At 38.4% G+C, this 19,641-nt stretch overlaps 5 protein-coding genes across 12 annotated transcripts; 2 read left to right on the top strand and 3 right to left on the bottom strand.

The window, feature by feature from the left end:
* Window positions 1-193: 193 nt before the first annotated feature.
* On the bottom strand, window positions 194-2,525 carry LOC18024832. Its single transcript, XM_006407257.2, has 2 exons — window positions 2,415-2,525; window positions 194-2,035 (listed from the first exon to the last, which is right to left on the bottom strand). The coding sequence occupies exon 2, from the start codon at window positions 1,801-1,803 to the stop codon at window positions 334-336; it is 1,470 nt and encodes a 489-aa protein (XP_006407320.1). The 5' UTR covers window positions 1,804-2,035; window positions 2,415-2,525; the 3' UTR covers window positions 194-333.
* A 2,121-nt stretch (window positions 2,526-4,646) lies between these two features.
* Window positions 4,647-8,442, top strand: LOC18024833 (telomere repeat-binding protein 3). 3 transcript variants are annotated; one of them, XM_024159455.1, is made up of 9 exons: window positions 4,647-4,885; window positions 5,461-5,581; window positions 5,658-6,426; window positions 6,508-6,681; window positions 6,848-6,927; window positions 7,040-7,275; window positions 7,395-7,700; window positions 7,776-7,839; window positions 7,925-8,442. In XM_024159455.1, the coding sequence occupies exons 2-9, from the start codon at window positions 5,501-5,503 to the stop codon at window positions 8,126-8,128; spliced, it is 1,914 nt and encodes a 637-aa protein (XP_024015223.1). In that variant the 5' UTR covers window positions 4,647-4,885; window positions 5,461-5,500; the 3' UTR covers window positions 8,129-8,442. The 3 variants fall into 3 exon arrangements, with proteins under 3 accessions (XP_024015223.1, XP_006407321.1, XP_024015224.1); XM_006407258.2 differs by having other exon boundaries at window positions 5,482-5,581; XM_024159456.1 differs by lacking the exon at window positions 4,647-4,885 and adding an exon at window positions 5,267-5,318 and having other exon boundaries at window positions 5,482-5,581.
* Window positions 8,443-8,578: 136 nt separating this feature from the next.
* Window positions 8,579-12,075, bottom strand: LOC18024834 (factor of DNA methylation 3). Of its 5 annotated transcripts, none has more exons than XM_006407259.2 (9): window positions 11,984-12,059; window positions 11,764-11,823; window positions 11,128-11,530; window positions 10,505-11,044; window positions 10,196-10,377; window positions 10,021-10,110; window positions 9,650-9,937; window positions 9,223-9,432; window positions 8,766-8,996 (listed from the first exon to the last, which is right to left on the bottom strand). In XM_006407259.2, the coding sequence occupies exons 3-9, from the start codon at window positions 11,498-11,500 to the stop codon at window positions 8,766-8,768; spliced, it is 1,914 nt and encodes a 637-aa protein (XP_006407322.1). In that variant the 5' UTR covers window positions 11,501-11,530; window positions 11,764-11,823; window positions 11,984-12,059. The 5 variants fall into 5 exon arrangements, with proteins under 5 accessions (XP_024014820.1, XP_024014819.1, XP_006407322.1 ...); XM_024159050.1 differs by having other exon boundaries at window positions 11,764-11,828; XM_024159052.1 differs by lacking the exon at window positions 11,764-11,823 and having other exon boundaries at window positions 8,579-8,996; window positions 9,226-9,432; window positions 11,984-12,075.
* A 2,201-nt stretch (window positions 12,076-14,276) lies between these two features.
* Window positions 14,277-16,613, bottom strand: LOC18024836. Its single transcript, XM_006407261.2, has 8 exons — window positions 16,506-16,613; window positions 16,175-16,378; window positions 15,380-16,107; window positions 15,191-15,290; window positions 15,055-15,114; window positions 14,891-14,977; window positions 14,694-14,801; window positions 14,277-14,594 (listed from the first exon to the last, which is right to left on the bottom strand). The coding sequence occupies exons 1-8, from the start codon at window positions 16,611-16,613 to the stop codon at window positions 14,277-14,279; spliced, it is 1,713 nt and encodes a 570-aa protein (XP_006407324.2).
* A 600-nt stretch (window positions 16,614-17,213) lies between these two features.
* On the top strand, window positions 17,214-19,449 carry LOC18024837 (DNA replication complex GINS protein PSF2). Of its 2 annotated transcripts, none has more exons than XM_006407262.2 (9): window positions 17,214-17,430; window positions 17,952-18,031; window positions 18,111-18,185; window positions 18,277-18,391; window positions 18,499-18,598; window positions 18,695-18,725; window positions 18,802-18,891; window positions 18,992-19,144; window positions 19,227-19,449. In XM_006407262.2, exons 2-9 carry the CDS (start codon window positions 17,984-17,986, stop codon window positions 19,245-19,247), a joined length of 633 nt encoding a protein of 210 aa, XP_006407325.1. In that variant the 5' UTR covers window positions 17,214-17,430; window positions 17,952-17,983; the 3' UTR covers window positions 19,248-19,449. The 2 variants fall into 2 exon arrangements, with proteins under 2 accessions (XP_006407325.1, XP_024015531.1); XM_024159763.1 differs by having other exon boundaries at window positions 17,220-17,430; window positions 17,935-18,031.
* The last annotated feature ends 192 nt before the right edge of the window (window positions 19,450-19,641 follow it).

Here is a 19,641-nt window from a genome sequence, read left to right on the forward strand (position 1 = left end):
GGTTGAACCTAACCGGTTACTGTTGTTTTTGGCTGCCACTATCTGATTTGAGAATCTGATTTGAGAAGATGACAAACATGGGATATTCTTTGTAGGATAACTGAAAACGAAATATCTCTCTGAGTAGTAAGAATTGAAAGAAATACCGGCTAGTGGTTTGAATTTTGCTGATTCAGAAATCTGACAAAAAAACTCAAGCATGTGAAGAAAGATAGAACATATAGGAGCCGAGGGGTTTTTACACGGCAATACAATGGGGAAATATAAATAACTATGAATAATCCAATGATACATGAACCAATAAAATCCTTTGACAAGTTATGCACTACAATCTCACTCTAGCACGAACGGACGGATACAGACGCAAACTTCATGCTCCTCTGGTCCCATTCGGTGTTTAGGCACTAAAACCTCAAGCGTTGTTCCGGTTTCGTCCTGGTAAGCTTCAAGCTTGGCGTCGTCTGGAATCCGGTTTGGCAAGGAGACTTCCCGGACGAATTCCCCTGGTGGGCAATGCTCTGGTGTGGGATCTGTTAGCTTAAATGTCCTATCATGTCTCTTGATGAATGGCTCACATGCTGTGCTTGCACATGATATCTTCACAATTCCATGTGTTGGTGTATTCCTCCATGTCACTTTCACCCTTCCCGGATCAACTAATGGCAGGCTCACAAGTATCAAGAACCCTTTATCATCTTCATATATCGTTTTCGCAGCTGTGACTGGCCCATAAACATTCTTCATCACCCCGCTAAACTCATTTGACCATGGCAGCTCTGTTGCATGGATTTTCATGTCCAGAGATTTCTCACTTGAGCTCGAGTCATCGCAGTTTCCTAGAGCGAGGCAATCCCTTTTGCGTTTATTGCTACAAGCGAGTTGAACATCCACCGCGTCAACTACGTGGTCTGGTGAACGAGTAGATAGATTCAGACAGGTACCATTCAGCTTTTTAAGGTGGGCCTGCCCGTTAGCTTTAGCTTGAGGAAGAGTTCGCTCAGCCTCAAATTCCGTGGTTGGTATATTCCTCCATGAACCATAGTCACTTGCCTCGGGCGGAATAGCGAAGTTCACATCTCGACCTGTGAGTTCTGTCCACTTCTTCTTTTCATCCTCGTTAAGTACAGATAGGTTTGGTGACTGAACAACTTCAATTCCATGGAGGCACTGTGGGTTAGAAAGACCACGGTAATGTTTCCTCTGCATCCTATGTGAGCGGACAAAACCTTTGTCAACGCTAAAAGGGAAAGGACGCTCACCTTCGCGTGAGTGCCCGTTCATGTAACTACGCAGCTGCATCTTGCCAAGAGCATTTTCAGGCTTTTCCTTGAACACCCACATGTACATATTCTCCATATCATGCTGAACCAAGAAGGAGTCGAGCTGCAAGTCAGATTTACCATACCCGGACAAGCCATTGCTGTCCCTCATTAACTTATTTTTTGACTTCTCATCCAAAACAGGTTTGAAGTAGAAACTAAAGAAAAGCCAAGCACCCCATGCACTATCAACACGCTTGTTGTGCTTCTTAGCAACCTTAGGCACATGAACAACAGCCTCAGGCTCATATATCTGGGGCCCGAGTCCAACGTCTAAGATGTCACAGTGTTCGTTCCACAAAAGCAGAGATGGGCTTGCTTCAGATGAGAGAGGGAGATTGATATCAGGCGGTCCAGATAGTATGAGCGAACGGTTTGTCTCCCTCTCTGATTCTTCGTGAGTAAAAGCACCTGAATCCATTGACAGAAGTGTCGACGGGTGATAGTTCTCCATAGACAGGGTTGTGATGAGAGTCTCACCCATATTTCTTCAGAAATTTTTATCCCACTTCTTCTTCTTGCGGATTATCACACACGGCTAAAAGCGATCCCCTACCATAAGTAGCCCAAACAATCCCTTAGATGGCAAGAGATTAGAATATCAGTCGACAAACCCATAGCTGCAACTCAAGGAGATCTTCATCTTACAGGATCTATAAGCTCCAGGACATTGGCCTAAGAGACACTACTACAAATCGAGAGGAACAATCCCACACCTGAATATCAATCGAGAGATCAAAAAATTCGATTAAGGTCAACTTAATTTGAACAAGCCCTTAAGAACATACAGTGAAAGAAACGCGAGTCCACACTTGTTTCGGAAATGAGATACTCAAAAACAAAATAAGAACACTTTTGTTGTTGTTGTTGTTTTTTTTATTTTGTAGTCTTAGTTCTAATTAGGGATGTGGAACAAGGTCATCAACAATCTTATCGACAAATCTGATAGCATCTAATTCGATATTTTCCCAGATATTCGACAAGATAATCAGTGATTCCCCTCGTTTAATTGCAAAATCAAAAAATATTAAATTTCCATACAAAGCAACAGGATCATCGGAGGATTAAAAGGAGAAAGGAACGAGAAAATCTAACCGAAGAAAAAATTCGACGGAGACGCCTGAAGAAGAGTGCGTATCGGCGGAGAAGGAATAGAGGCGCTCCTGTCAAAATGATCCCAAATCTTGAGAGAAGCTAAAGAGAGAGAGAAGATGAGACTTAGGAGACTCGCTATTTAAGACAGACGACGCGTTAATTAACGCTGTTACTCGGTCCACTCATGGGGGCTGCTCTATGATTTTACTAACGCCGTTAAGTAATGCCAGTGTTGTTTATAAAATCACTCACTAAAAGAGACTCTTCTTAATTAAAAAGGTTAACTAGATTCTGACTCCGTGCATCTGCACGGGAATATTTTTTATTATTTAACAAATTTTGAAATATAATTTGTGTTTTTGAGTTTAAATATAATTATTTTTATAAAAGAATATTTTTTATTATTTAACAAATTTTGTAATATAATTTGTGTTTTTGAGTTTAAATATAATTATTTTTATAAATATATTTTTTAATAAGTGAAAATATTGATTTTTGTGTTTAGATATATTTTTATAGTATTAAAATTAATTATGATTATAAAAATATAATTTTTACCTGTCCGCTAATATTAATTCAAAATAAACTATTATAAAAACATAATTCTAACTTTTCCGTTCATATTATCGTATAATATATTGTTAAAAATTTGAGATGTATTAACAATATTATTTAGCATTATAGTTTTCTAAAATTTAATCAACGAATGGAGTGTACAACTGGTTTTTCAAACCACATTTTAGTGTATGCAATAATTTTTAATTTTTATGTTTTTATTTTGTATGAAAATATATTTTCGGATACATGTATAATTCAAAATTAGTGATTTTAGTTACCAAAATATTTTTAACCTGGTTTTATATATATTTTTAGTTCTATAAATTTTAAAAAATATTTTTTTTTAATATTTAAATTATACATTTGAATTATACATATTATTTTATTATTAATTTGTAAATAAATCATAATAGTAAATATATTATATAAGCAACATAAATATCATATCATTTACATCATTATAAATATTTTATATTTCAAATATGACCATTATTTTTCATATGTGAATTATTATTTTTTTTTTAAATTCTACATATTTTTGATAAAAATGTTTAATAGTATAGATTTTATTTAAATTAGAATCTTTAAATCAAATTAAATTAATATCTGATTTATTATTTTTAATCAAATCAAATCAAATCTAAATTATCTATATTTAAGGAACTCTTAAAATATTTAAATTAGTAACTAATTTTTGAAATTAAATATAAATAATTATTAAAATTATTTTTAAATACTTAAAAAAAATTAGGAGTGTTTGGAAGCAAATGTTAAATGTGCTTTTGTTTTAATATAATAAATAACTATTACTTCGATGATGAAAACAAAAAATAGAATGGTCCGGCCCGACCCAATAACCAATTCTCCTGCGGCCCCATAATCACGAAGGTTACAACTTACAAGGGTCCAAGACCACCCAGCGATATAGACACCCTCAGTATGCCACGAGGCCCACGACGATAAACAAAAGTATTCGATTCAACACTTAAGCCATGTTTACGTTATATATACTTTTAGTCTACAAAAATAGCCTTTAAATTGGCGCATCCAACACAAGAACATGACGATTACACAAAATTAGAAACACTTATGCAACATTAAAAAACACAGATCACGTTCATTTCGGCCACATTAGCACATGCTTCTACATGTCTAAAAAACATAGATTTAAACCCCCAAAACAAAAAAGGTCTAAAACATAGATAGCACATAAACAATGAATTATCGAGGAATTTATGTTATCACTCACCTTGTGACGTTATTAACAAAGCAATGGACTTCTCACTTCTCATAGGCTTTCTGAACCACGTGGTAGAGAGAGTGACAATATTTTTGTTTGTATTCCACTCCAATCACAAAACATTAGTTTATTTGTTTATATCCAATCCCTAAAATTAAGATTCTTCTGACAAAAACCTATCTTCTTTAAGAAAATGGTCCGAGAGAGAGAGGGTGACCCTCAACACCCGGTTAACCGGAGAGAGGGTTTTACTACAAATTACGAGGGGTAACAGTCAACTACCGGTTAACCGGTCTCTCACAACTGCCTCATCCCAACCCATTGCCATTTGTGTGGTCAATATATAACTTTTTTTTTTTCATTATTACGAGAGAAGAATATAAATAAATAAATTAAGGGGTTTTTGTTTCTATGGGGCTTTTCACGTCTTCTTCCTTCTTTCTTTTATAGGGACAACGACGGATTCATACCGCAAAACTCGAGAATTCTTCCTTCTTAAAATCTCATTTTCTCCAACTTCTGTATAGATCGATTCCAATATTTTTTTTTTTCATTTGTACATTTTCTATAATACATATAAAACATCAAATCTGTATGGGAAATTCGGGTTCCTGTTTGCGTGATCTGTAATTTATTGGTTCGGGATCGTGATCAAGGAACTGGTGGTTGATAGGTGAGTTTTGATCAAAATTGTTTTCGAGCTTACCCATCTGCAAAACTCTGGGTTTTTGGTGAATTCTCTTGATTTTTGACCCTTGACTCTGATATTGATTTCGGATTTCTATTAAATTCTTTAGCAAAATCGACAATTTGTTTGAGATCTGATTGGGAGCATCAGGTTACTGTTTGTTTTCAGCTTGAATGTAATTTTTCTTGGGGAGTTGTAAGCAAATTCTGTCATTTTGAGTCTTAACTTTCTTACTTATGCTTTAGCATTCCCATGATCCGTTTCTCGTTTTCTGCCTTTTCTTAGATCACGGGCTCGCATTTGGTTACTTCCTGATTATGTATCTGATCTGCCTGGTTTCTGTCCAATTTTATGTTATTGATCTGATCTGATCTGTGAATTGCTCTACTGTGGATTCTCATGGCTACTTCCTGATTATGTATCTGATCTGCCTGGTTTCTGTCCAATTTTATGTTATTGAATTTACAATTCCATTATATGGCTAAAGTTACGTTGATCCCATTATGCTGAATTTAGCTAAAGATGATCTCAAGGTTAATTTTTGCGCTGATTCATTGCAGCTTTTTTTTTGGTCTTGCTAGTGATATGCATATCTGAGAGATGGTGTTCAAGAGGAAGTTAGATTGCGTATCTGTTGGCTTTGATTACCCCAATATTCCCAGGGCTCCTCGTTCATGCAGGGTAAGCGATCATCATCTGGATCCGTTAGCTCAATGCCATGAATTGCTCTCTGATGACTCTCAGGTTGATTTTTCAGAGGAAGGTTTTTAACAAGAGGACCGATGATGACAATCAGATGTGTGGAATGGACTTGCTCGCTTCTCTAGCTGGAAAGTTGCTACAGGAATGCGAGAGTTCCTCAGCGTCTTCCAATGCATTTGAAGGGAATAATCACGAGAATTTCAGTAAAGAAATGAAACAAGAACAAGAAGAGAAATATAAGCCTTTTAAATCTGAGTCTTCTGACCTAGGAAACTCTGTGTCGAGGCCTGCATATGAAAACACTAGTGAGAAGTGTGTGGTTAACAGTTTTTCATTTCCGGATAATGACGGCATTTTGGAGCGAACTCCGATGTCCGATTACAAGAAGATTCCTGTAGGGTGTGAAACCAACAACGGGAATTGTGACTTTCACGTCAAATCTGAAGGCATCACTGGGGAGACGGGTGATGTTAATGTTAATACTGGGTTTGAACAAGGAGAAGCAACCGATGCCTTGGGAGATGGAGGCTTGATCACTGATACTTGCAACTTAGAGGATACAACTGCATTAGGTGTGCAGTTTCCTAAATCAGTCTGCGTGGATGGTGATTTAAAATTGCCATCTTGCGTGAATAATGGTTCCTTTGCTAGACATGGGAATCATACTAACCTAGGTAGAGATGATGATGAAAAATTATATAGTTATCATAAACTTAGCAATAAATTTAAGTCGTATAGGTCTCCAACAATTCAAAGAATAAGAAAGTCGCTGTCGTCCAGATACTGGAAACAAGTTCCCAAGGATTTTGGACACAATAGAGCTGGTAAGTATCACAGCCTGCTTCACTTATATATTCCTTCATTTTGTGCAATGCCCTGTTCTTACTTTGATCACGAATGTGTAGATGTTGGTGTAAAGGCTCTTTACCGCAAAAGAAGGTCATGTTATGGATACAACGCATGGCAGCGTGAGACCATTTATAAGAGGAGAAGATCATCTGACAGAAGCTCGGTTGTAACTTCTGATGGAGGACTCAGTAGTGGAAGTGTTTCCAAGTTACCTGAGAAGCGAGATGCAGGTGGTTATTGTAGTCTATATCACAACTCTTCAGTTATCTTATCTTAGCTGTTGTGTTCCCCATTCAAAGTGCTCCCATGGTACTTGACCGGTTGATATATGACACTGAGACATTTATTCGGAGACGTGAAGATGTTGTCTCATGTATTTTTTTATCTCTGGTGCAGTAAAGCTTAGCATTAAGTCCTTTAAAATTCCAGAGCTTTTTATTGAAGTTCCAGAAACTGCAACAGTAGGATCACTAAAGGTACATGGTAGTGGGTATTTTCTTTCATTCCCTCGCATATGCTTGGTTCGCTTGTGTGGACATTGAGTTGTTGATATAAAAAAGTCGTGATCATTGACCCTTTTGTTTACAGAGGACGGTGATGGAGGCTGTCAGTGTTTTACTCAGCGGTGGAATACGTGTTGGGGTGTTAGTTCATGGGAAGAAGGTCAGAGATGACAGGAAAACTCTGACACAGACTGGGATTTCATGTGATGAGAATCTAAGCAACCTTGGGTTCACCTTGGAGCCTGGTCCCAGCAAAGTTCCCGTGCCTTTGTGTTCTGAAGATCCTGTTGTGCCTACCGACCCTATCAACTTGTCTGAACGGTACTAAGAAATTCGATATCTTGTCATGGTGCTGAGGGATTTGCTTTAATCGAATATCCCTGATGCTCTTTCTTCTTGAAGATTCCTAAGCAAAAGCAACTTCTTAATGATCTTCCCAGGTCTGAGGCTTCTCCCACGTTAGATTCTGGAATCCCCAATGCAGATGACATGATTAATTCAGGAGATATTGTGGACAATAACCTCGAATTAGTTCCATATCAGAGTGACCTATCTGTTGATGAACACTCATCAGATTCAAGAGCGCTTGTTCCAGTGCCAGCCTTGGAAGTTAAGGCGCTTGCCATAGTTCCGTTGAACCAGAAACCTAAGCGTACTGAGCTTGCCCAGCGCAGAACCAGGAGACCCTTCTCTGTGACAGAGGTAGAAGCTCTCGTACAAGCAGTTGAGGAACTCGGGACTGGAAGGTATAATTCATGTGGTTTGGTCGTGGATTAATCTCAAAACTCAAAAACTAATGGTCGATATATCTCTTCACACAGATGGCGTGATGTGAAATTGCGTGCTTTCGAGAATGCAGATCATCGGACCTACGTGGACTTGAAGGTAAACACATTAAACACAAACTTATAATCTGTAACATATCACATCTCACGGTACTTAATGTTCCAAGAACATGTGATTTTTACAGGACAAATGGAAGACGCTGGTTCACACGGCAAGTATATCACCGCAGCAACGAAGAGGAGAGCCAGTGCCACAAGAACTGCTAGACAGAGTCTTGAGGGCATACGGGTATTGGTCGCAGCACCAAGGAAAACATCAGGCGAGAGGAGCACCCAAAGATCAAGACATGAACAGAAGTCGAGCTCTTGAGTCAGGTGTTTCAGTGTAAAATGGAGGTAAGTATTGGTCGGTGGGTGGGTGTACAGAAGAAAACAACAATAATCGAAAACTCAATTTCTGCAAAGATTAATTGTCATTAATTCTCGCTCTCCTAAATACGCTTCTTTTTTTTTCTGCTTTGGCATCTTGTAAATGACGTCACATCTGGGATGAGATTCGTCCTTAACAACTTTTAGGTTTTCTATCGTTGTTTCTTTTCTTCACATTGATTATGATGTGTAATTTGGTCGGTCCATGAAAAAAGGGTTTTGTAATTTTAGACATTCTTTTATATTATTCTTCTATCCTTTCTGATAAGCGATATATGATTAGTCAATGTTCTTAATCATTATTTTCGTTATTTTTATATTGTGCTATTATTTTTAGCTCCAGGAGGAAGCTAGAGATATCGTGAATAAGCCAATTTGAAAGAATCAAAGATACAGAATAATATCGCTCTATGATTTAGGAATAGTTGACAGGTGGGGAAGACACAATGTCTATTTACTTATTTTCCTACGACTTGTCCTTATATTCATCTCCCATCTCCTGCAACTGCTAAGTACATGCCTCAGATTAGCAAACTACGAAAGAATAGACCTAGCATTTTGGCAGTCTAGTGTACCGGGTTAATGAGATTATATCCCTTAAGGCCTATGACGCTTAGCCTGATTCCATTGCTCCAGTAGACAAGTAACACCCTCCTGCAGCGTGGCCTTCCTGTCTTCTCTAAAGTTCCACAGCTCCGAGGAGATGTACCTCCCACTCGGGTTATACTCGTTTATCTCCATCAATGCATTTGCCACTGCTTGGTGCGCATCATCCCCGAGTTCATTCTTCAGGGTTCTTAACTTCTCGTCATCCTCATCTATTACTTCCTGACAAAGATATCAACAGCTTCAGGGCTCTACATTTATCAAAACACAAAGTCCAACATGTATCAAGAAATCTGCATATGCGGATTGCAGTTGTACGTATGCAAGTGATGAATGCAGGTCTTCTGCCGGTAACATTTAATAAAAAAACATATGATTTAGGATGGAAACTAAGAACAAAACTGATTAGGATTAGTGATATATTATTATAGTACAGGAGAAGGAATACCACTACTGTTTCTGGAGTCTCAAGCTTTATCCGTTTGAAAGGATGCCAATCTGGGTCCTTAAGATATTCCTCCCAGAGCTGGATAACTTCAACTGCCCAGTCCTCTAGATCTTCTTGACAATAATTTCTTCTCATTGCTTCCATGAAGGGTTTTGTGTCAAGCTCCCCCATTCTCCTAACACCAATATGCGATCGCATGTCTCTCAAATTCTATAAATGCAGTCAGGTTAAGAAAAAACATTTAGAAGAAAGTAGTTAGTGTCTTCTATATCGTTAATGCTTCCAACCACTCTAGCCTACCATGTCCAGTATCATCAGAGTTTATGATAACATAAACTCCCTACATGCAAAGATTCACCTAGCGCCTCTATGAGACCAATAGTTATGCATAACAATTAAATTCTTCGAATATAATAGATCAACATACGATTATTAGTGCACTTCGAGCTTCTTGAAGCTCATCATTGGTCTTCCGCTCCCGTACAACAAGATCTTGATTAAATTTATTTACGTGTGCAAGCTCTCCTTCCTTCTCACTAAGGTCTCTGAGGAAGGTCTCCACCTTGTTCACAATTTCAGTACCACCGTCCAATTCCATGTGCCTCATCACGCTCAGCTGTCTTTTCAACTGTTCAACCTCCAGTTCAAGCTCTTGTTTCTGAGCAAGCTCTCTTTCTAGTGCAGCAATTCTGTCATGAAGCTTTTCCTTTTGTATCTAAGAAAGGTTAAAAACACGGCAGGACCCTGTCACATAAAGTTAAAGAGCCAACCGTTTTAAAGAAGGAAGTGTTTCCAGACCTTGTGATCTACAGCCAACTTTTTCAATTTCTCTCTGGTCTTTTGTTGTTCCACGGAAGCTAGTTGAACGTAACTATATTTAGCGGCAATCTGAAAATGATGCCATTCAAAAATATTTAGCAGAAGTAGGAAGCAATCCCGAATGGATTACATAGACGAGCACGGTAGCATTTACCTGTTCAAGCTCTTCTGTCACTATTGTCATCTGTGTTTTATTCTCTGCCTCACGTTTTGTCAATTCCAATTCTCTAATTTCAAGTTGCTTCATCTGAGTCTCCAGCTGCACCTTTTGCTTTTCATGATCAGCAAAGATCCTACTGAAGTGATCAGTCGATCTTTGTTGTCTTCTCGTAACATCTTCAGATGCAAAACGAAAAATGTAACACGCATATAAACACAATCTGTAGGCATATGTATAGCTGGATAATGCAACAATATTTACTCTAAAGGGATGTGAATCGTGAAGCTAAAAGGAAAACCTCACCTTCATTGTAACCATGGAGAAGTTTTTCTTTTTCCTCAGTCTCATACTTAAGTTTGATTGAAGCCTTTGAAAATTTTTCCTGTAGCCTCTTCAACTGATTTTGATTGTTCTCAAGGATTACGTTCAGACGCTGCAGAAGCTTTTGGTCTTTCCTGATCTCTTCTTCTGCAAACCTAGAAATACTTTTGAGGTCACCCATCTTCCGCAAGTTCTCTCCTACATAGTTAGCCCTATAGTAATCATCGGTATTGGCAAGCCATGCATAAAGGCTCGAGTCAGCAGCACCACAGAGCCAATCCTTTTTCCCATGACCATCTGCTTGATAAGCCTTCTTGAACAGCAAAGCATCGTGAAGTCCATTCCAGTCTCTGTTAAATTCCACTATTCCGGCCCCTGAATGACCGAAACAGTCCCACACGGTACGAACTCGAATTGGGTTGAATCCTCTTCGGATTAATTCATCCTTAAGCTGTGGTCCACTCTCCCCAGTACAACACAGACCATCTTGTGCCATCGTCGTGGGAATATTAACCAAAATGCCTATCCCAGCCACAGACACAACTTCTGTTAGTAGAGCCAATACGATACTAGTAATGACATTGGAGAAAAGCACGTGTCATTACCTTTCCAAGGCCACACAAGTTTCTCGAATGATTCATCATAAACTAGAGGAGTATCGCCGGTTTCAGCAGGAGTGGATGAGATTCGCGCTTTTAAGCGCTTGGATACTGTAGCGTAACCTGCAAGATCTTTTCGAAGGTATTTGGCAAGAGCACGGTGGCTTGCCCTCTCTGTGACACTTCTTTTCTTGGAATTGCTATTACCAACCCCAGAAGCATGCTGAAGGATGTCGGTATACAAACCAACCTTGGTCTTGTTCTTGGGGCAATAAGGACACAGGAAAGTACGGTATGAGACTTTCACCTCGAGCTTTCCGCTCTTGAGTTGTTTGTACAAACTTTTTTCAAAATTTTTCACTGTGTTCTGGGTCACCATCTTGTTGCATTCTTGTTTCACATCTAAGAGCTGCAAAGTTTTTAAGTACATTGTAAGTAAATGGTAATGGCCACCATATCCGCATGGAACACTAAAAGTCTTACATTCTTAAACCCTTGCTGATAAAATGTTATAACACTACTCAGACCTACAAACTGTTGGGAATGATGACACATTTTGAAATACTAAGGATTCAGCTACAATTCAATCAATATGAAAAGATTTGATAAGATCCGGGATATATGGTCGCTCCTATACTTAACTGAGTGTGTCTGCTCCTTGTCTCTGTTTTATGAAACATGCATGGTTTGGTCTCTTCTCCTCTGTTCTAAGAAACATGCATGTTTTGATTTCAGGAGAAATCATGAAAAAATTGGATTCTAGTGTTCACTATTGACTTGTGAAATTGAAGAAAAACGTCGGAATCCCAATATTCCAGAATTGAAATTGGTGAAGAAGAAACAGTAAATGTAACAAGTGTACCTGAGAAATCGCATGTAGAGAAGAGAAATAAACTTCAACTGATTCATTTTGCTCTGATAAAATTCATTTTTCTTTTTCTGAGTTGTTCCGTTTCGAGGGAGAAGCAAGCAAAGGGCTTGAAGATTCCAAGAAACCTCTGTTTGCATTTCCACGCGCCATAGGCGCGTGGTTGTGTGTGTCTCACACAGCTACGGAAAAGTGAAATAAAAATATATTTTTTTCCCACATTCTCCATTTTTAATTATCTATTTTGAGAGCACTAGAGTCAGGCCTAGACTGAGGTACATCTCAGGATTTTCTCTTGGATCTTATGGTTCTTGTGGAAAGCAAGGAAAAAAAGGTCTTTGAGAATGTGGACGAGCAACCGCCAGACATTTTAGATCATGCAAAGGCAGAGGAAGAAGCGTGGAGAATGGCAAATGAGGAGGAAAGTGGGACGTCTAGTACAGGCCTGACTCCAACGCCAACAAACACATCCACTTCCGAGATGTCAGGCTGCTTTATCGACGGTTCATGGTCGGACTCGGCGGGCATTAGTGGACTCGGTTGGATTGTCGTTGCCAATCGAAATACCAGTTTTGTGGGTCTACGCGGAATAGATCGAAGCTTATCTCCCCTACACGCGGAACTGGATTCTCTTTTATGGGCCATGAAATGTGTCCTCTCTTCACATGTTACTTGTGAAGTTTTTTATACAGATTGCCGGGACTTAATTTTCATGACAGCGAACCCTTTGGATTGGCCTACATTTGCAGCTGAGCTTGAAGACTTTAGGTCTTTATCGTCATGTTTTAGTTCATTCCGTTTAGCTCATATCTCCCGATCTTGTAATGTCCGTGCTGACTTGTTAGCAAAAGCTGTTAGGGCACGAGGAGTAAGGTTTTCCCATGTAAGCATAGTGGCCCCAGCCTAGCTATCTCTTGAGGAGAGTCGTTTGCCGCAAGCGCAATAAAATGGTGTATTTGTTGTCAAATATATATATATTTTTTTTCTACGGTTCCGAAGAAATTTTTGACAAAATCTTAATAAGAAAGAACAGTGGTGGTGGATTCAGATCAGAATAGTGTCACCTTGCTACCTATGCTAAATGTTTCAAAGTTGATTCTAAAACAAGTTCGTGTATTGAAAACTGAAGGATTTGACGAGCAGTGTGATTCTCGTTTTTGTTTGATATAATAATGTATAAAACTTGAAGGTGTGGAATGCAAGAACAAACTTACTAGTTGTTTGATTGTTCTTCTCATTTTTTTCCTATTTTAGCATATAATGATTTATTGCGTGTATAATGGATTGATGGTCGTCAGTTTGCAATCCAAAATTCTTTTTGCATGACGATCAATTTACGTTTTCTATAATAGAAATTCTATTAAATTGCATGCGAAAGAAAAATATTACAAACCTAACCTAGACTACAATGAATAATGCATAAAGATCAGTAACGTTTCAGGTTACTGAAACGCACGCATTTTGCATTAAACAATATATACCAAATCAAGAATCTCAATCCTTACTTTCTATTGAATCGCTCTTTTGAACAAGTCAATTGACTGTTTTTGATCACATCCCCAAAACAAAAGATATTGTTACTTTTGATTGCTTTGTAGATTAAAAATAGAATCAGTGTTCTCCCCTTACCTTACGTATAGGAATCAGTTCCCACCTTCCATATCCGCATATGTTGTAAGAATCATTGATTTCAAATCTCCTATTTAAAGACCCGAAACAAAGTAAATAAAACATAGAGCATTTTTGCCAGTTAAAAATAATTTTCTTTTTCCTGATTGAGACATCTTTCATCACCAGCTACGCTACTAATTAATTAATTAATTAATCAGACATGAAAATCATTTCATTGATGTCCATCACCATGATCGTCATCCTCTTGATGATATCATTTCTGGATCCGATCAAAAGTCAAGGTATCGTTGGTTGCGATAGTGAGCTTGATAAATGTATAACCGCGATGAATGAATACCGATGGTTTTTCGTGTGGGAACACTGTTGTTCGAAACTGAATAAGAAAGGCCCACAACCTTGTATGTGTTTGTTTTTCAAGTACCCTGCCCTAAAGCAAACTGCTCTCAAGCTTATCAACTATTGTAAGGCTCCAATTCCCAAGTGTTAAAAAGCTATATCTATACACTATTTTGATCTGGTAATCAACCATGTATTTATTTGTTTTCAAAATTAATCAAAAATCTACAATAAATCCAATTGTTTTCTTACACACACGCATATATATAGAACAACGTCCTTCCGTTATAGCTCCCAATATCAAGTGAAAGGATTAGATTTACAAAGGAAAGAGATAGCGAAACTCGTATTCGTGAGTCCTCACTTCTACCAATTTGTTCAAAGGAGACTCGCTATTCTTGTTCAACCACTCAATCGCTGTTTCCTTGAGCTGCAAGCAACGTTGTATTGGTGGCAATTGGCTGCATATCCATTCAACCAGTGACCCTTCATCCTCTGCGAAATCCCGCATACGCGTGTGCAAGAATCGTGGAATCACAATCTTTTTCCTTCCCGAGATACCTATGGAAGCTTCTAAATACTCCGTTCTTGCTTTGATTAGTTCGTTCACCACATCTTCTGCTGTATAGACTCTCAACTGTATCATGTACGTACACAATAAAGATTCTTTGTTAATTACTAATCTTGAAGCAACATTAATCAAAATATTCATGGAGAGAACTGAGCATGAGCTTACTGCAGGTGAAGACCAATCTCCACGACAAAGCACGAACATTAGGTTCGGTTCTACGCATCTGAATCCAAACCGTTTCTGTAATCTCGCTTCGCTTTCACTAGTTGGAACCTTCAAATGGTAAAAATAGACATTCGATATCGATTCTTAACAACTTCATAGGATTATATATGTGTGTGTGTGTAAACATCAACACTTACAGTTTCCCTGGGTTCGCATGGACTCTGCAAGATGGATCCTTCGATATCTAGCGCAGATAGTTGCGTGCCTCCCACGTCAATTGTTGCCTACAACACAAGTCGATTTGATTAATTAAACATAAGTATGAGAGGGGGTGTTTTTTTTTTTGGTAATAATTAATTACCATTTTGAGAATGGTCAGTAGTTTCTCCTTTGACGAAGGTAGTCCGTGCTCCAGAAATCCCTACAAACAATTTAAGGATTATCATAAGATTTAGACTTTGTTTCAACTAAGAAATAAGTTGAGTTTTCGTAATTACATTCATGACGCAAGCGTTGTAGGAATTGATCCAGAATGCCATCTTTTTCTTGTGGTTCAAGAAACTCAAATCGACTTTGCTCAACTTCTCCTTCAAAACCCTACAGATGTGTTTTAATTATACAGAGATCATGAAATCTAGTGGTCTCATCAGATAAGAAATTAATAAGGAATATGAGATTGAAAGTACCTCAAATTGACAAGAGAAGTGGAGCAATCGGACAAACGGCTAACATCAATGGAGGTTCGAGTGATGTGGATGAAGTTCTTGTACTCTCCAATGTCTCTAAGAGGAGTCCCCATCACAGCTCCATAAGGATCAAGATTTGATGCGTTGTGATCATACACCGATTTGCGTTTGAAAGAAGCGTTCCTCAAGTGTGAGAGACTCAGCTTTGAAACCGTTCTTGACCCTTCTCGCTCTCGCGATGACCTGTTGAGTTCCAGATAGATTCCCATCAAGCACTTCACTAGATCTTCCGACACTCCATTTGGTGTCGTCTCTTGCCCTTTCTTCTTCTCTTGCGTTCTTGATGATCCATCAGAAAAAGTGGAAGAATGGATTCTTGATGAGAACTCCATGGTTGATCCAATTGAAGCATGAATTCGAGGACTGTTGGTTTGAATTTCCTTGACAACATGATGATCTCCATAACTCTGGGACTTGGATCTTTGTTTCAAATCATCAGATCTCATCTTTGTGATGTCATTGTTAGCGTCGCAAGGAAGATGATTCTGCCTTTGTAGTAGTCTCTTAGGAGTCATCATCCTCTCTTCTTCTCCTTCATCAATACTGGCTTCGAGTTCTTCATTCTCTTTCTTCTCACTATACACATCAAGTTTCAGGTCTTGGATTCGTTTCTCAAGGCAGAGTATCTCTGCCTCAACCGTCGCAAGCTCCTCTATTAGCTCTTGAACCTATATACAATCTCAAAAATATCATGTTTCGTTTCTTCATTCAAATTGCAAGAGAAAAGAGACTTGCCTGAGGAGGAAGAAGCAGTAAAGAGAGACGAGGCTGAGACATGACTGGACCACGAAGCATATCACGTAAAGCCTTGTTGAGTGCTTGCTCGTCCTCTAGCTCTCCTTGCATTTTCATCACTTCTCTTTGAAGACGACGTTTTTGTTTCTTCTTTGCCAAGTCATTCTTCTCTTCTTCGCTCTTATCATCCTTCAGTTTTGATGACTGCAACAAATTGATCCACAAAAAATAACAGATTTGGATAACTGAAGATAAGCCGGGAAGCAATGTGTATCTTGTGGGTCAAGTAAATATGAATCGTGAAGCCTAAATATATGAGTTTTTGACTTACTTGCTTTTGCAATTGCTGGTGCTGTTGACGGCGATGATGATCGAGAAGAGACGCTACGCTATATTGATCTTTGGTTTCATCTTCCACAAGTAAGTCCTCTAGTTTCATTTTGAGTTGTATGGTGGAGTCGAGAGAAAAAGCAGAGTGATCATGAGTTTTGGTGAAGCTTTAGAAAAGGAAAATTAACGTGGGAAGATATGAGATGATAAATAACAGTCGTGCCTGCAATTAAGTCTTATGTTGAATCCACACCCATTGGCTTGGATTTGTTTTTAGGATTAGGAGAAAGTCGTCATGACGTGATAGCCATTAACACAAAAGAGCTTGATTCCGGTTAGAGAAGAAAAATTAAGATAAACTTTACTTTATTCTTTAAGAATACAGCGCAACATGGCTTAATTATCTTTGTTTGACTAAATATAAAACTGACCGGTGGTGTGATTCGAGTTCCTTCTTCATTATTTTTCGATTTTAGTCTTACCAAAATAAAAAATAAAAAATTTGGTTGACGATCCCGGTTTTGGTTTGAGTTTGGTTCAGTTACAATACCAAATCAGACCGAAACTTATTAGGTGCAGTAATTAGATAAGACAGCCTTACTAATCCATTTTAATTTTAATTTCCCGCTACACTGAAACCTGAATTCCCGCCAAACGTAGAAAGATTATTCGAAGCTTTGTAGTAAGCGACGTCGACCTACCCACCACGATCGAAACTCTTCTGTGTCGTCTCTCTACTTCTCTTCTCGTTGATTTTACTTTCTAAGCTAGATCCCTTTCCTTCTCTTCGATTTGTGGATCTTTGGGAATTTCATTTTTTTTTTTTTCGTTTATAACGCTTCTTCGGGATTGTCGTTTACTTTTCGTTTGTTAAAGATCTGAAGGGATCGATCTGATCTTCCAGGAATCACACGAAATCTAACCAGGTAATTTCGAGATCATATCACAAAATCAGGAACATGAACTCCTCTCTTACTGTACCCGGCTTAGAGTTTGTCCTCAGAAACTGCGAAATTCGATTGTTGGATCACTAGCTTGTTTGACTTTTAGAGTTTTTTTTTTTTAATTGTTAATTCATAATCCCACCGAGATTGAAACGGGACATATACTGGACATATGCTAAAACATACAAAAGGGTGGGGGAATATCATGTAGACAATGTGTTTGATTAAATGCCTAAATGGAATATATTTTCTTCCTTTTAATCGGGGCAACTGAGACGAGCTTGATTTTACTCCCCCTGATGATGTTGAACTTTCTCAGCTTTGCTTTAACATGTTCTCTAGATTTTAGATGTTTTTTTTTCTCGCATTTTGTCTCTAATTTGATCACCGTTTACCTGCCTTCGTGGTTTCTCCATGTGTATTATACCACACGGTAGTTATCTCAGACAATAATTCGTTGGTCTCTTCTCTCTTATAACACAGTAGCTTGTTTTTCCATTTAGCTTTGGAAACTGAGATTTCTTGAGGTACATCCATGGCTGGCCAGACTGATCCTCACATCTCGCTTTTTTCTCCACAAGAGGTCCTTCTTCTTCTCATTATTTGTATACGTTTCTGCACGTACGTCTGCAATTATATAATTGATGATCATTTCATACCAGGTTGAGTTTATGGCAGAGGACGAACTGGTGCAGATTGTTCCGAATATGAACATGGAGCCACTCAATTTCATCAGTGTAATCTCTCCTCTTCTATACAATCCTGCATAATTCACTGCCACCATAACCTTTTCGTCAACCATGTAGCTAATATGTGAGCCGGTGACAGGGGGATTTTGGTCGGTTTGTTCCTCAGATTCCGATAGAAGTGCCTCTGTGGCTTGCAGTGGCACTGAAGAGGAGAGGAAAATGCACTTTCCGGCCTCCCGGGTGGCTTTCTGTTGGTATGACAAAAAGAAATGCACATTTTGCAATAAAACATTTTACTGCAAGGGGAATTAGATGCTTAAGTATTAACTGTTTCTTGTTGCTTCTTCGTTTGCGAAATTAGACAATCTGACTCAGATCCTGGAAGCAGAACGGGAATCTCAGTCGACATTTCAGGCATTACCATTTAGTTATGTGGAGATTGCTAGACTACTTTTTGACCAGTAGGTTTTCAGACTCTGCTTGTTTCGTTGCTCCTCTCTTGCATTTGTAGTATCTGAGGGTGCTGATGAGTATTTGAAAAATCTCACTTTTGGCAGTGCACGTGACGATATTCCAGACATGTATATGGTAAATTTCATACATCTTGTAAACCATGTGTTTAAATCCTTCAAGCGTTTAGAGCTTGTTCATGGATTTTGTATAGGTAAGATCTCTAGTTGAGGACATCAGAGATGTGCGTCTTCACAAACTCGAGACTAACTTGGGATCATTTCAGGGTACATCTGCAGTAAAGGTAACTGTTTTTGATTGCGTCTTCTTGACATTCACCTTTCTCTCTTTACATCCCAAGGAGTAGTTTCAATAATAACCATATCTTTATTCAAAAAATGCAGATCTCTAATGTATCGGCAATGGAAGTGAACCTAGTCCGCCCGTTTGTGAGAAGAGCCTTGGAAGCGTTTTATAAGCATGACAAGCCAGAGGCTGATGCAGACAGAGACACTAGAAGTAGTAGACAACCACGTGAAGCTAACAATGAACCAAGGGTAAAGCCCTTCACACTGCTCATTTATTTTCTTTTTCCTTTTTAAGAGAAAACAAATACAAACCGCAACACATGTTTTACAGAGACCTCTAAGGCAACGCTAAAGAGCTTCGGTGTCCTTGCCTGAGTGAGAACTGAGAAGGCAGGTATCTTCTGTGCCAATATTTGTGGAGCTCCCTGAGAAGTGAGAAAACCAACAGCATCTATCTCTGTGTCTTAATATATGCCTTGTTCTGTTACATACTCTTTTGGTATGAAGCATCTTTTGCTCTTACGAATGGTTCGCATATTCTGGTATGGCTAATTCACTAATGAAATTATTGAAGATAGATAGATAGATAGATGGAGAATGAGTTAATTTGAGTAAAAATGGTAACAAAATTTGTAAACGTTAGATGGATCCCATATTGTTGCATTTCAAGTATGCGGCCTAAACCAATATCAATGAACACCTAATCTATTTCAAAAGTCTATCAACCCCAGTGCAATGAAATAATC

The sequence above is a fragment of the Eutrema salsugineum genome, unplaced genomic scaffold, assembly GCF_000478725.1.
Source record: "Eutrema salsugineum unplaced genomic scaffold, Eutsalg1_0 scaffold_13, whole genome shotgun sequence".
Taxonomy (NCBI): domain Eukaryota; kingdom Viridiplantae; phylum Streptophyta; class Magnoliopsida; order Brassicales; family Brassicaceae; genus Eutrema; species Eutrema salsugineum.

Bases quoted from the DNA above. Each gene is read 5' to 3' on its own strand.
- LOC18024832 (XM_006407257.2), bottom strand. From the start codon at position 1,803: ATGGGTGAGACTCTCATCACAACCCTGTCTATGGAGAACTATCACCCG.
- LOC18024833 (XM_024159455.1), top strand. From the start codon at position 5,501: ATGGTGTTCAAGAGGAAGTTAGATTGCGTATCTGTTGGCTTTGATTAC. The intron at 5,582-5,657 runs GTAAGCGATCAT...TTGATTTTTCAG, and splicing joins GGGCTCCTCGTTCATGCAGG to AGGAAGGTTTTTAACAAGAG. The intron at 6,682-6,847 runs GTGGTTATTGTA...TCTCTGGTGCAG, and splicing joins ACCTGAGAAGCGAGATGCAG to TAAAGCTTAGCATTAAGTCC.
- LOC18024834 (XM_024159051.1), bottom strand. From the start codon at position 11,500: ATGGTGACCCAGAACACAGTGAAAAATTTTGAAAAAAGTTTGTACAAA. The intron at 10,111-10,195 runs GTAAATGCTACC...CATCATTTTCAG, and splicing joins TGACAGAAGAGCTTGAACAG to ATTGCCGCTAAATATAGTTA. The intron at 9,938-10,020 runs GTCTGGAAACAC...AACCTTTCTTAG, and splicing joins AGTTGGCTGTAGATCACAAG to ATACAAAAGGAAAAGCTTCA.
- LOC18024836 (XM_006407261.2), bottom strand. From the start codon at position 16,613: ATGAAACTAGAGGACTTACTTGTGGAAGATGAAACCAAAGATCAATAT. The intron at 16,108-16,174 runs GCAAGTCTCTTT...GATTGTATATAG, and splicing joins TACTGCTTCTTCCTCCTCAG to GTTCAAGAGCTAATAGAGGA. The intron at 14,595-14,693 runs GTAAGCTCATGC...TACATGATACAG, and splicing joins GAGATTGGTCTTCACCTGCA to TTGAGAGTCTATACAGCAGA.
- LOC18024837 (XM_006407262.2), top strand. From the start codon at position 17,984: ATGGCTGGCCAGACTGATCCTCACATCTCGCTTTTTTCTCCACAAGAG. The intron at 18,599-18,694 runs GTAGGTTTTCAG...CACTTTTGGCAG, and splicing joins GCTAGACTACTTTTTGACCA to TGCACGTGACGATATTCCAG. The intron at 18,892-18,991 runs GTAACTGTTTTT...CAAAAAATGCAG, and splicing joins AGGGTACATCTGCAGTAAAG to ATCTCTAATGTATCGGCAAT.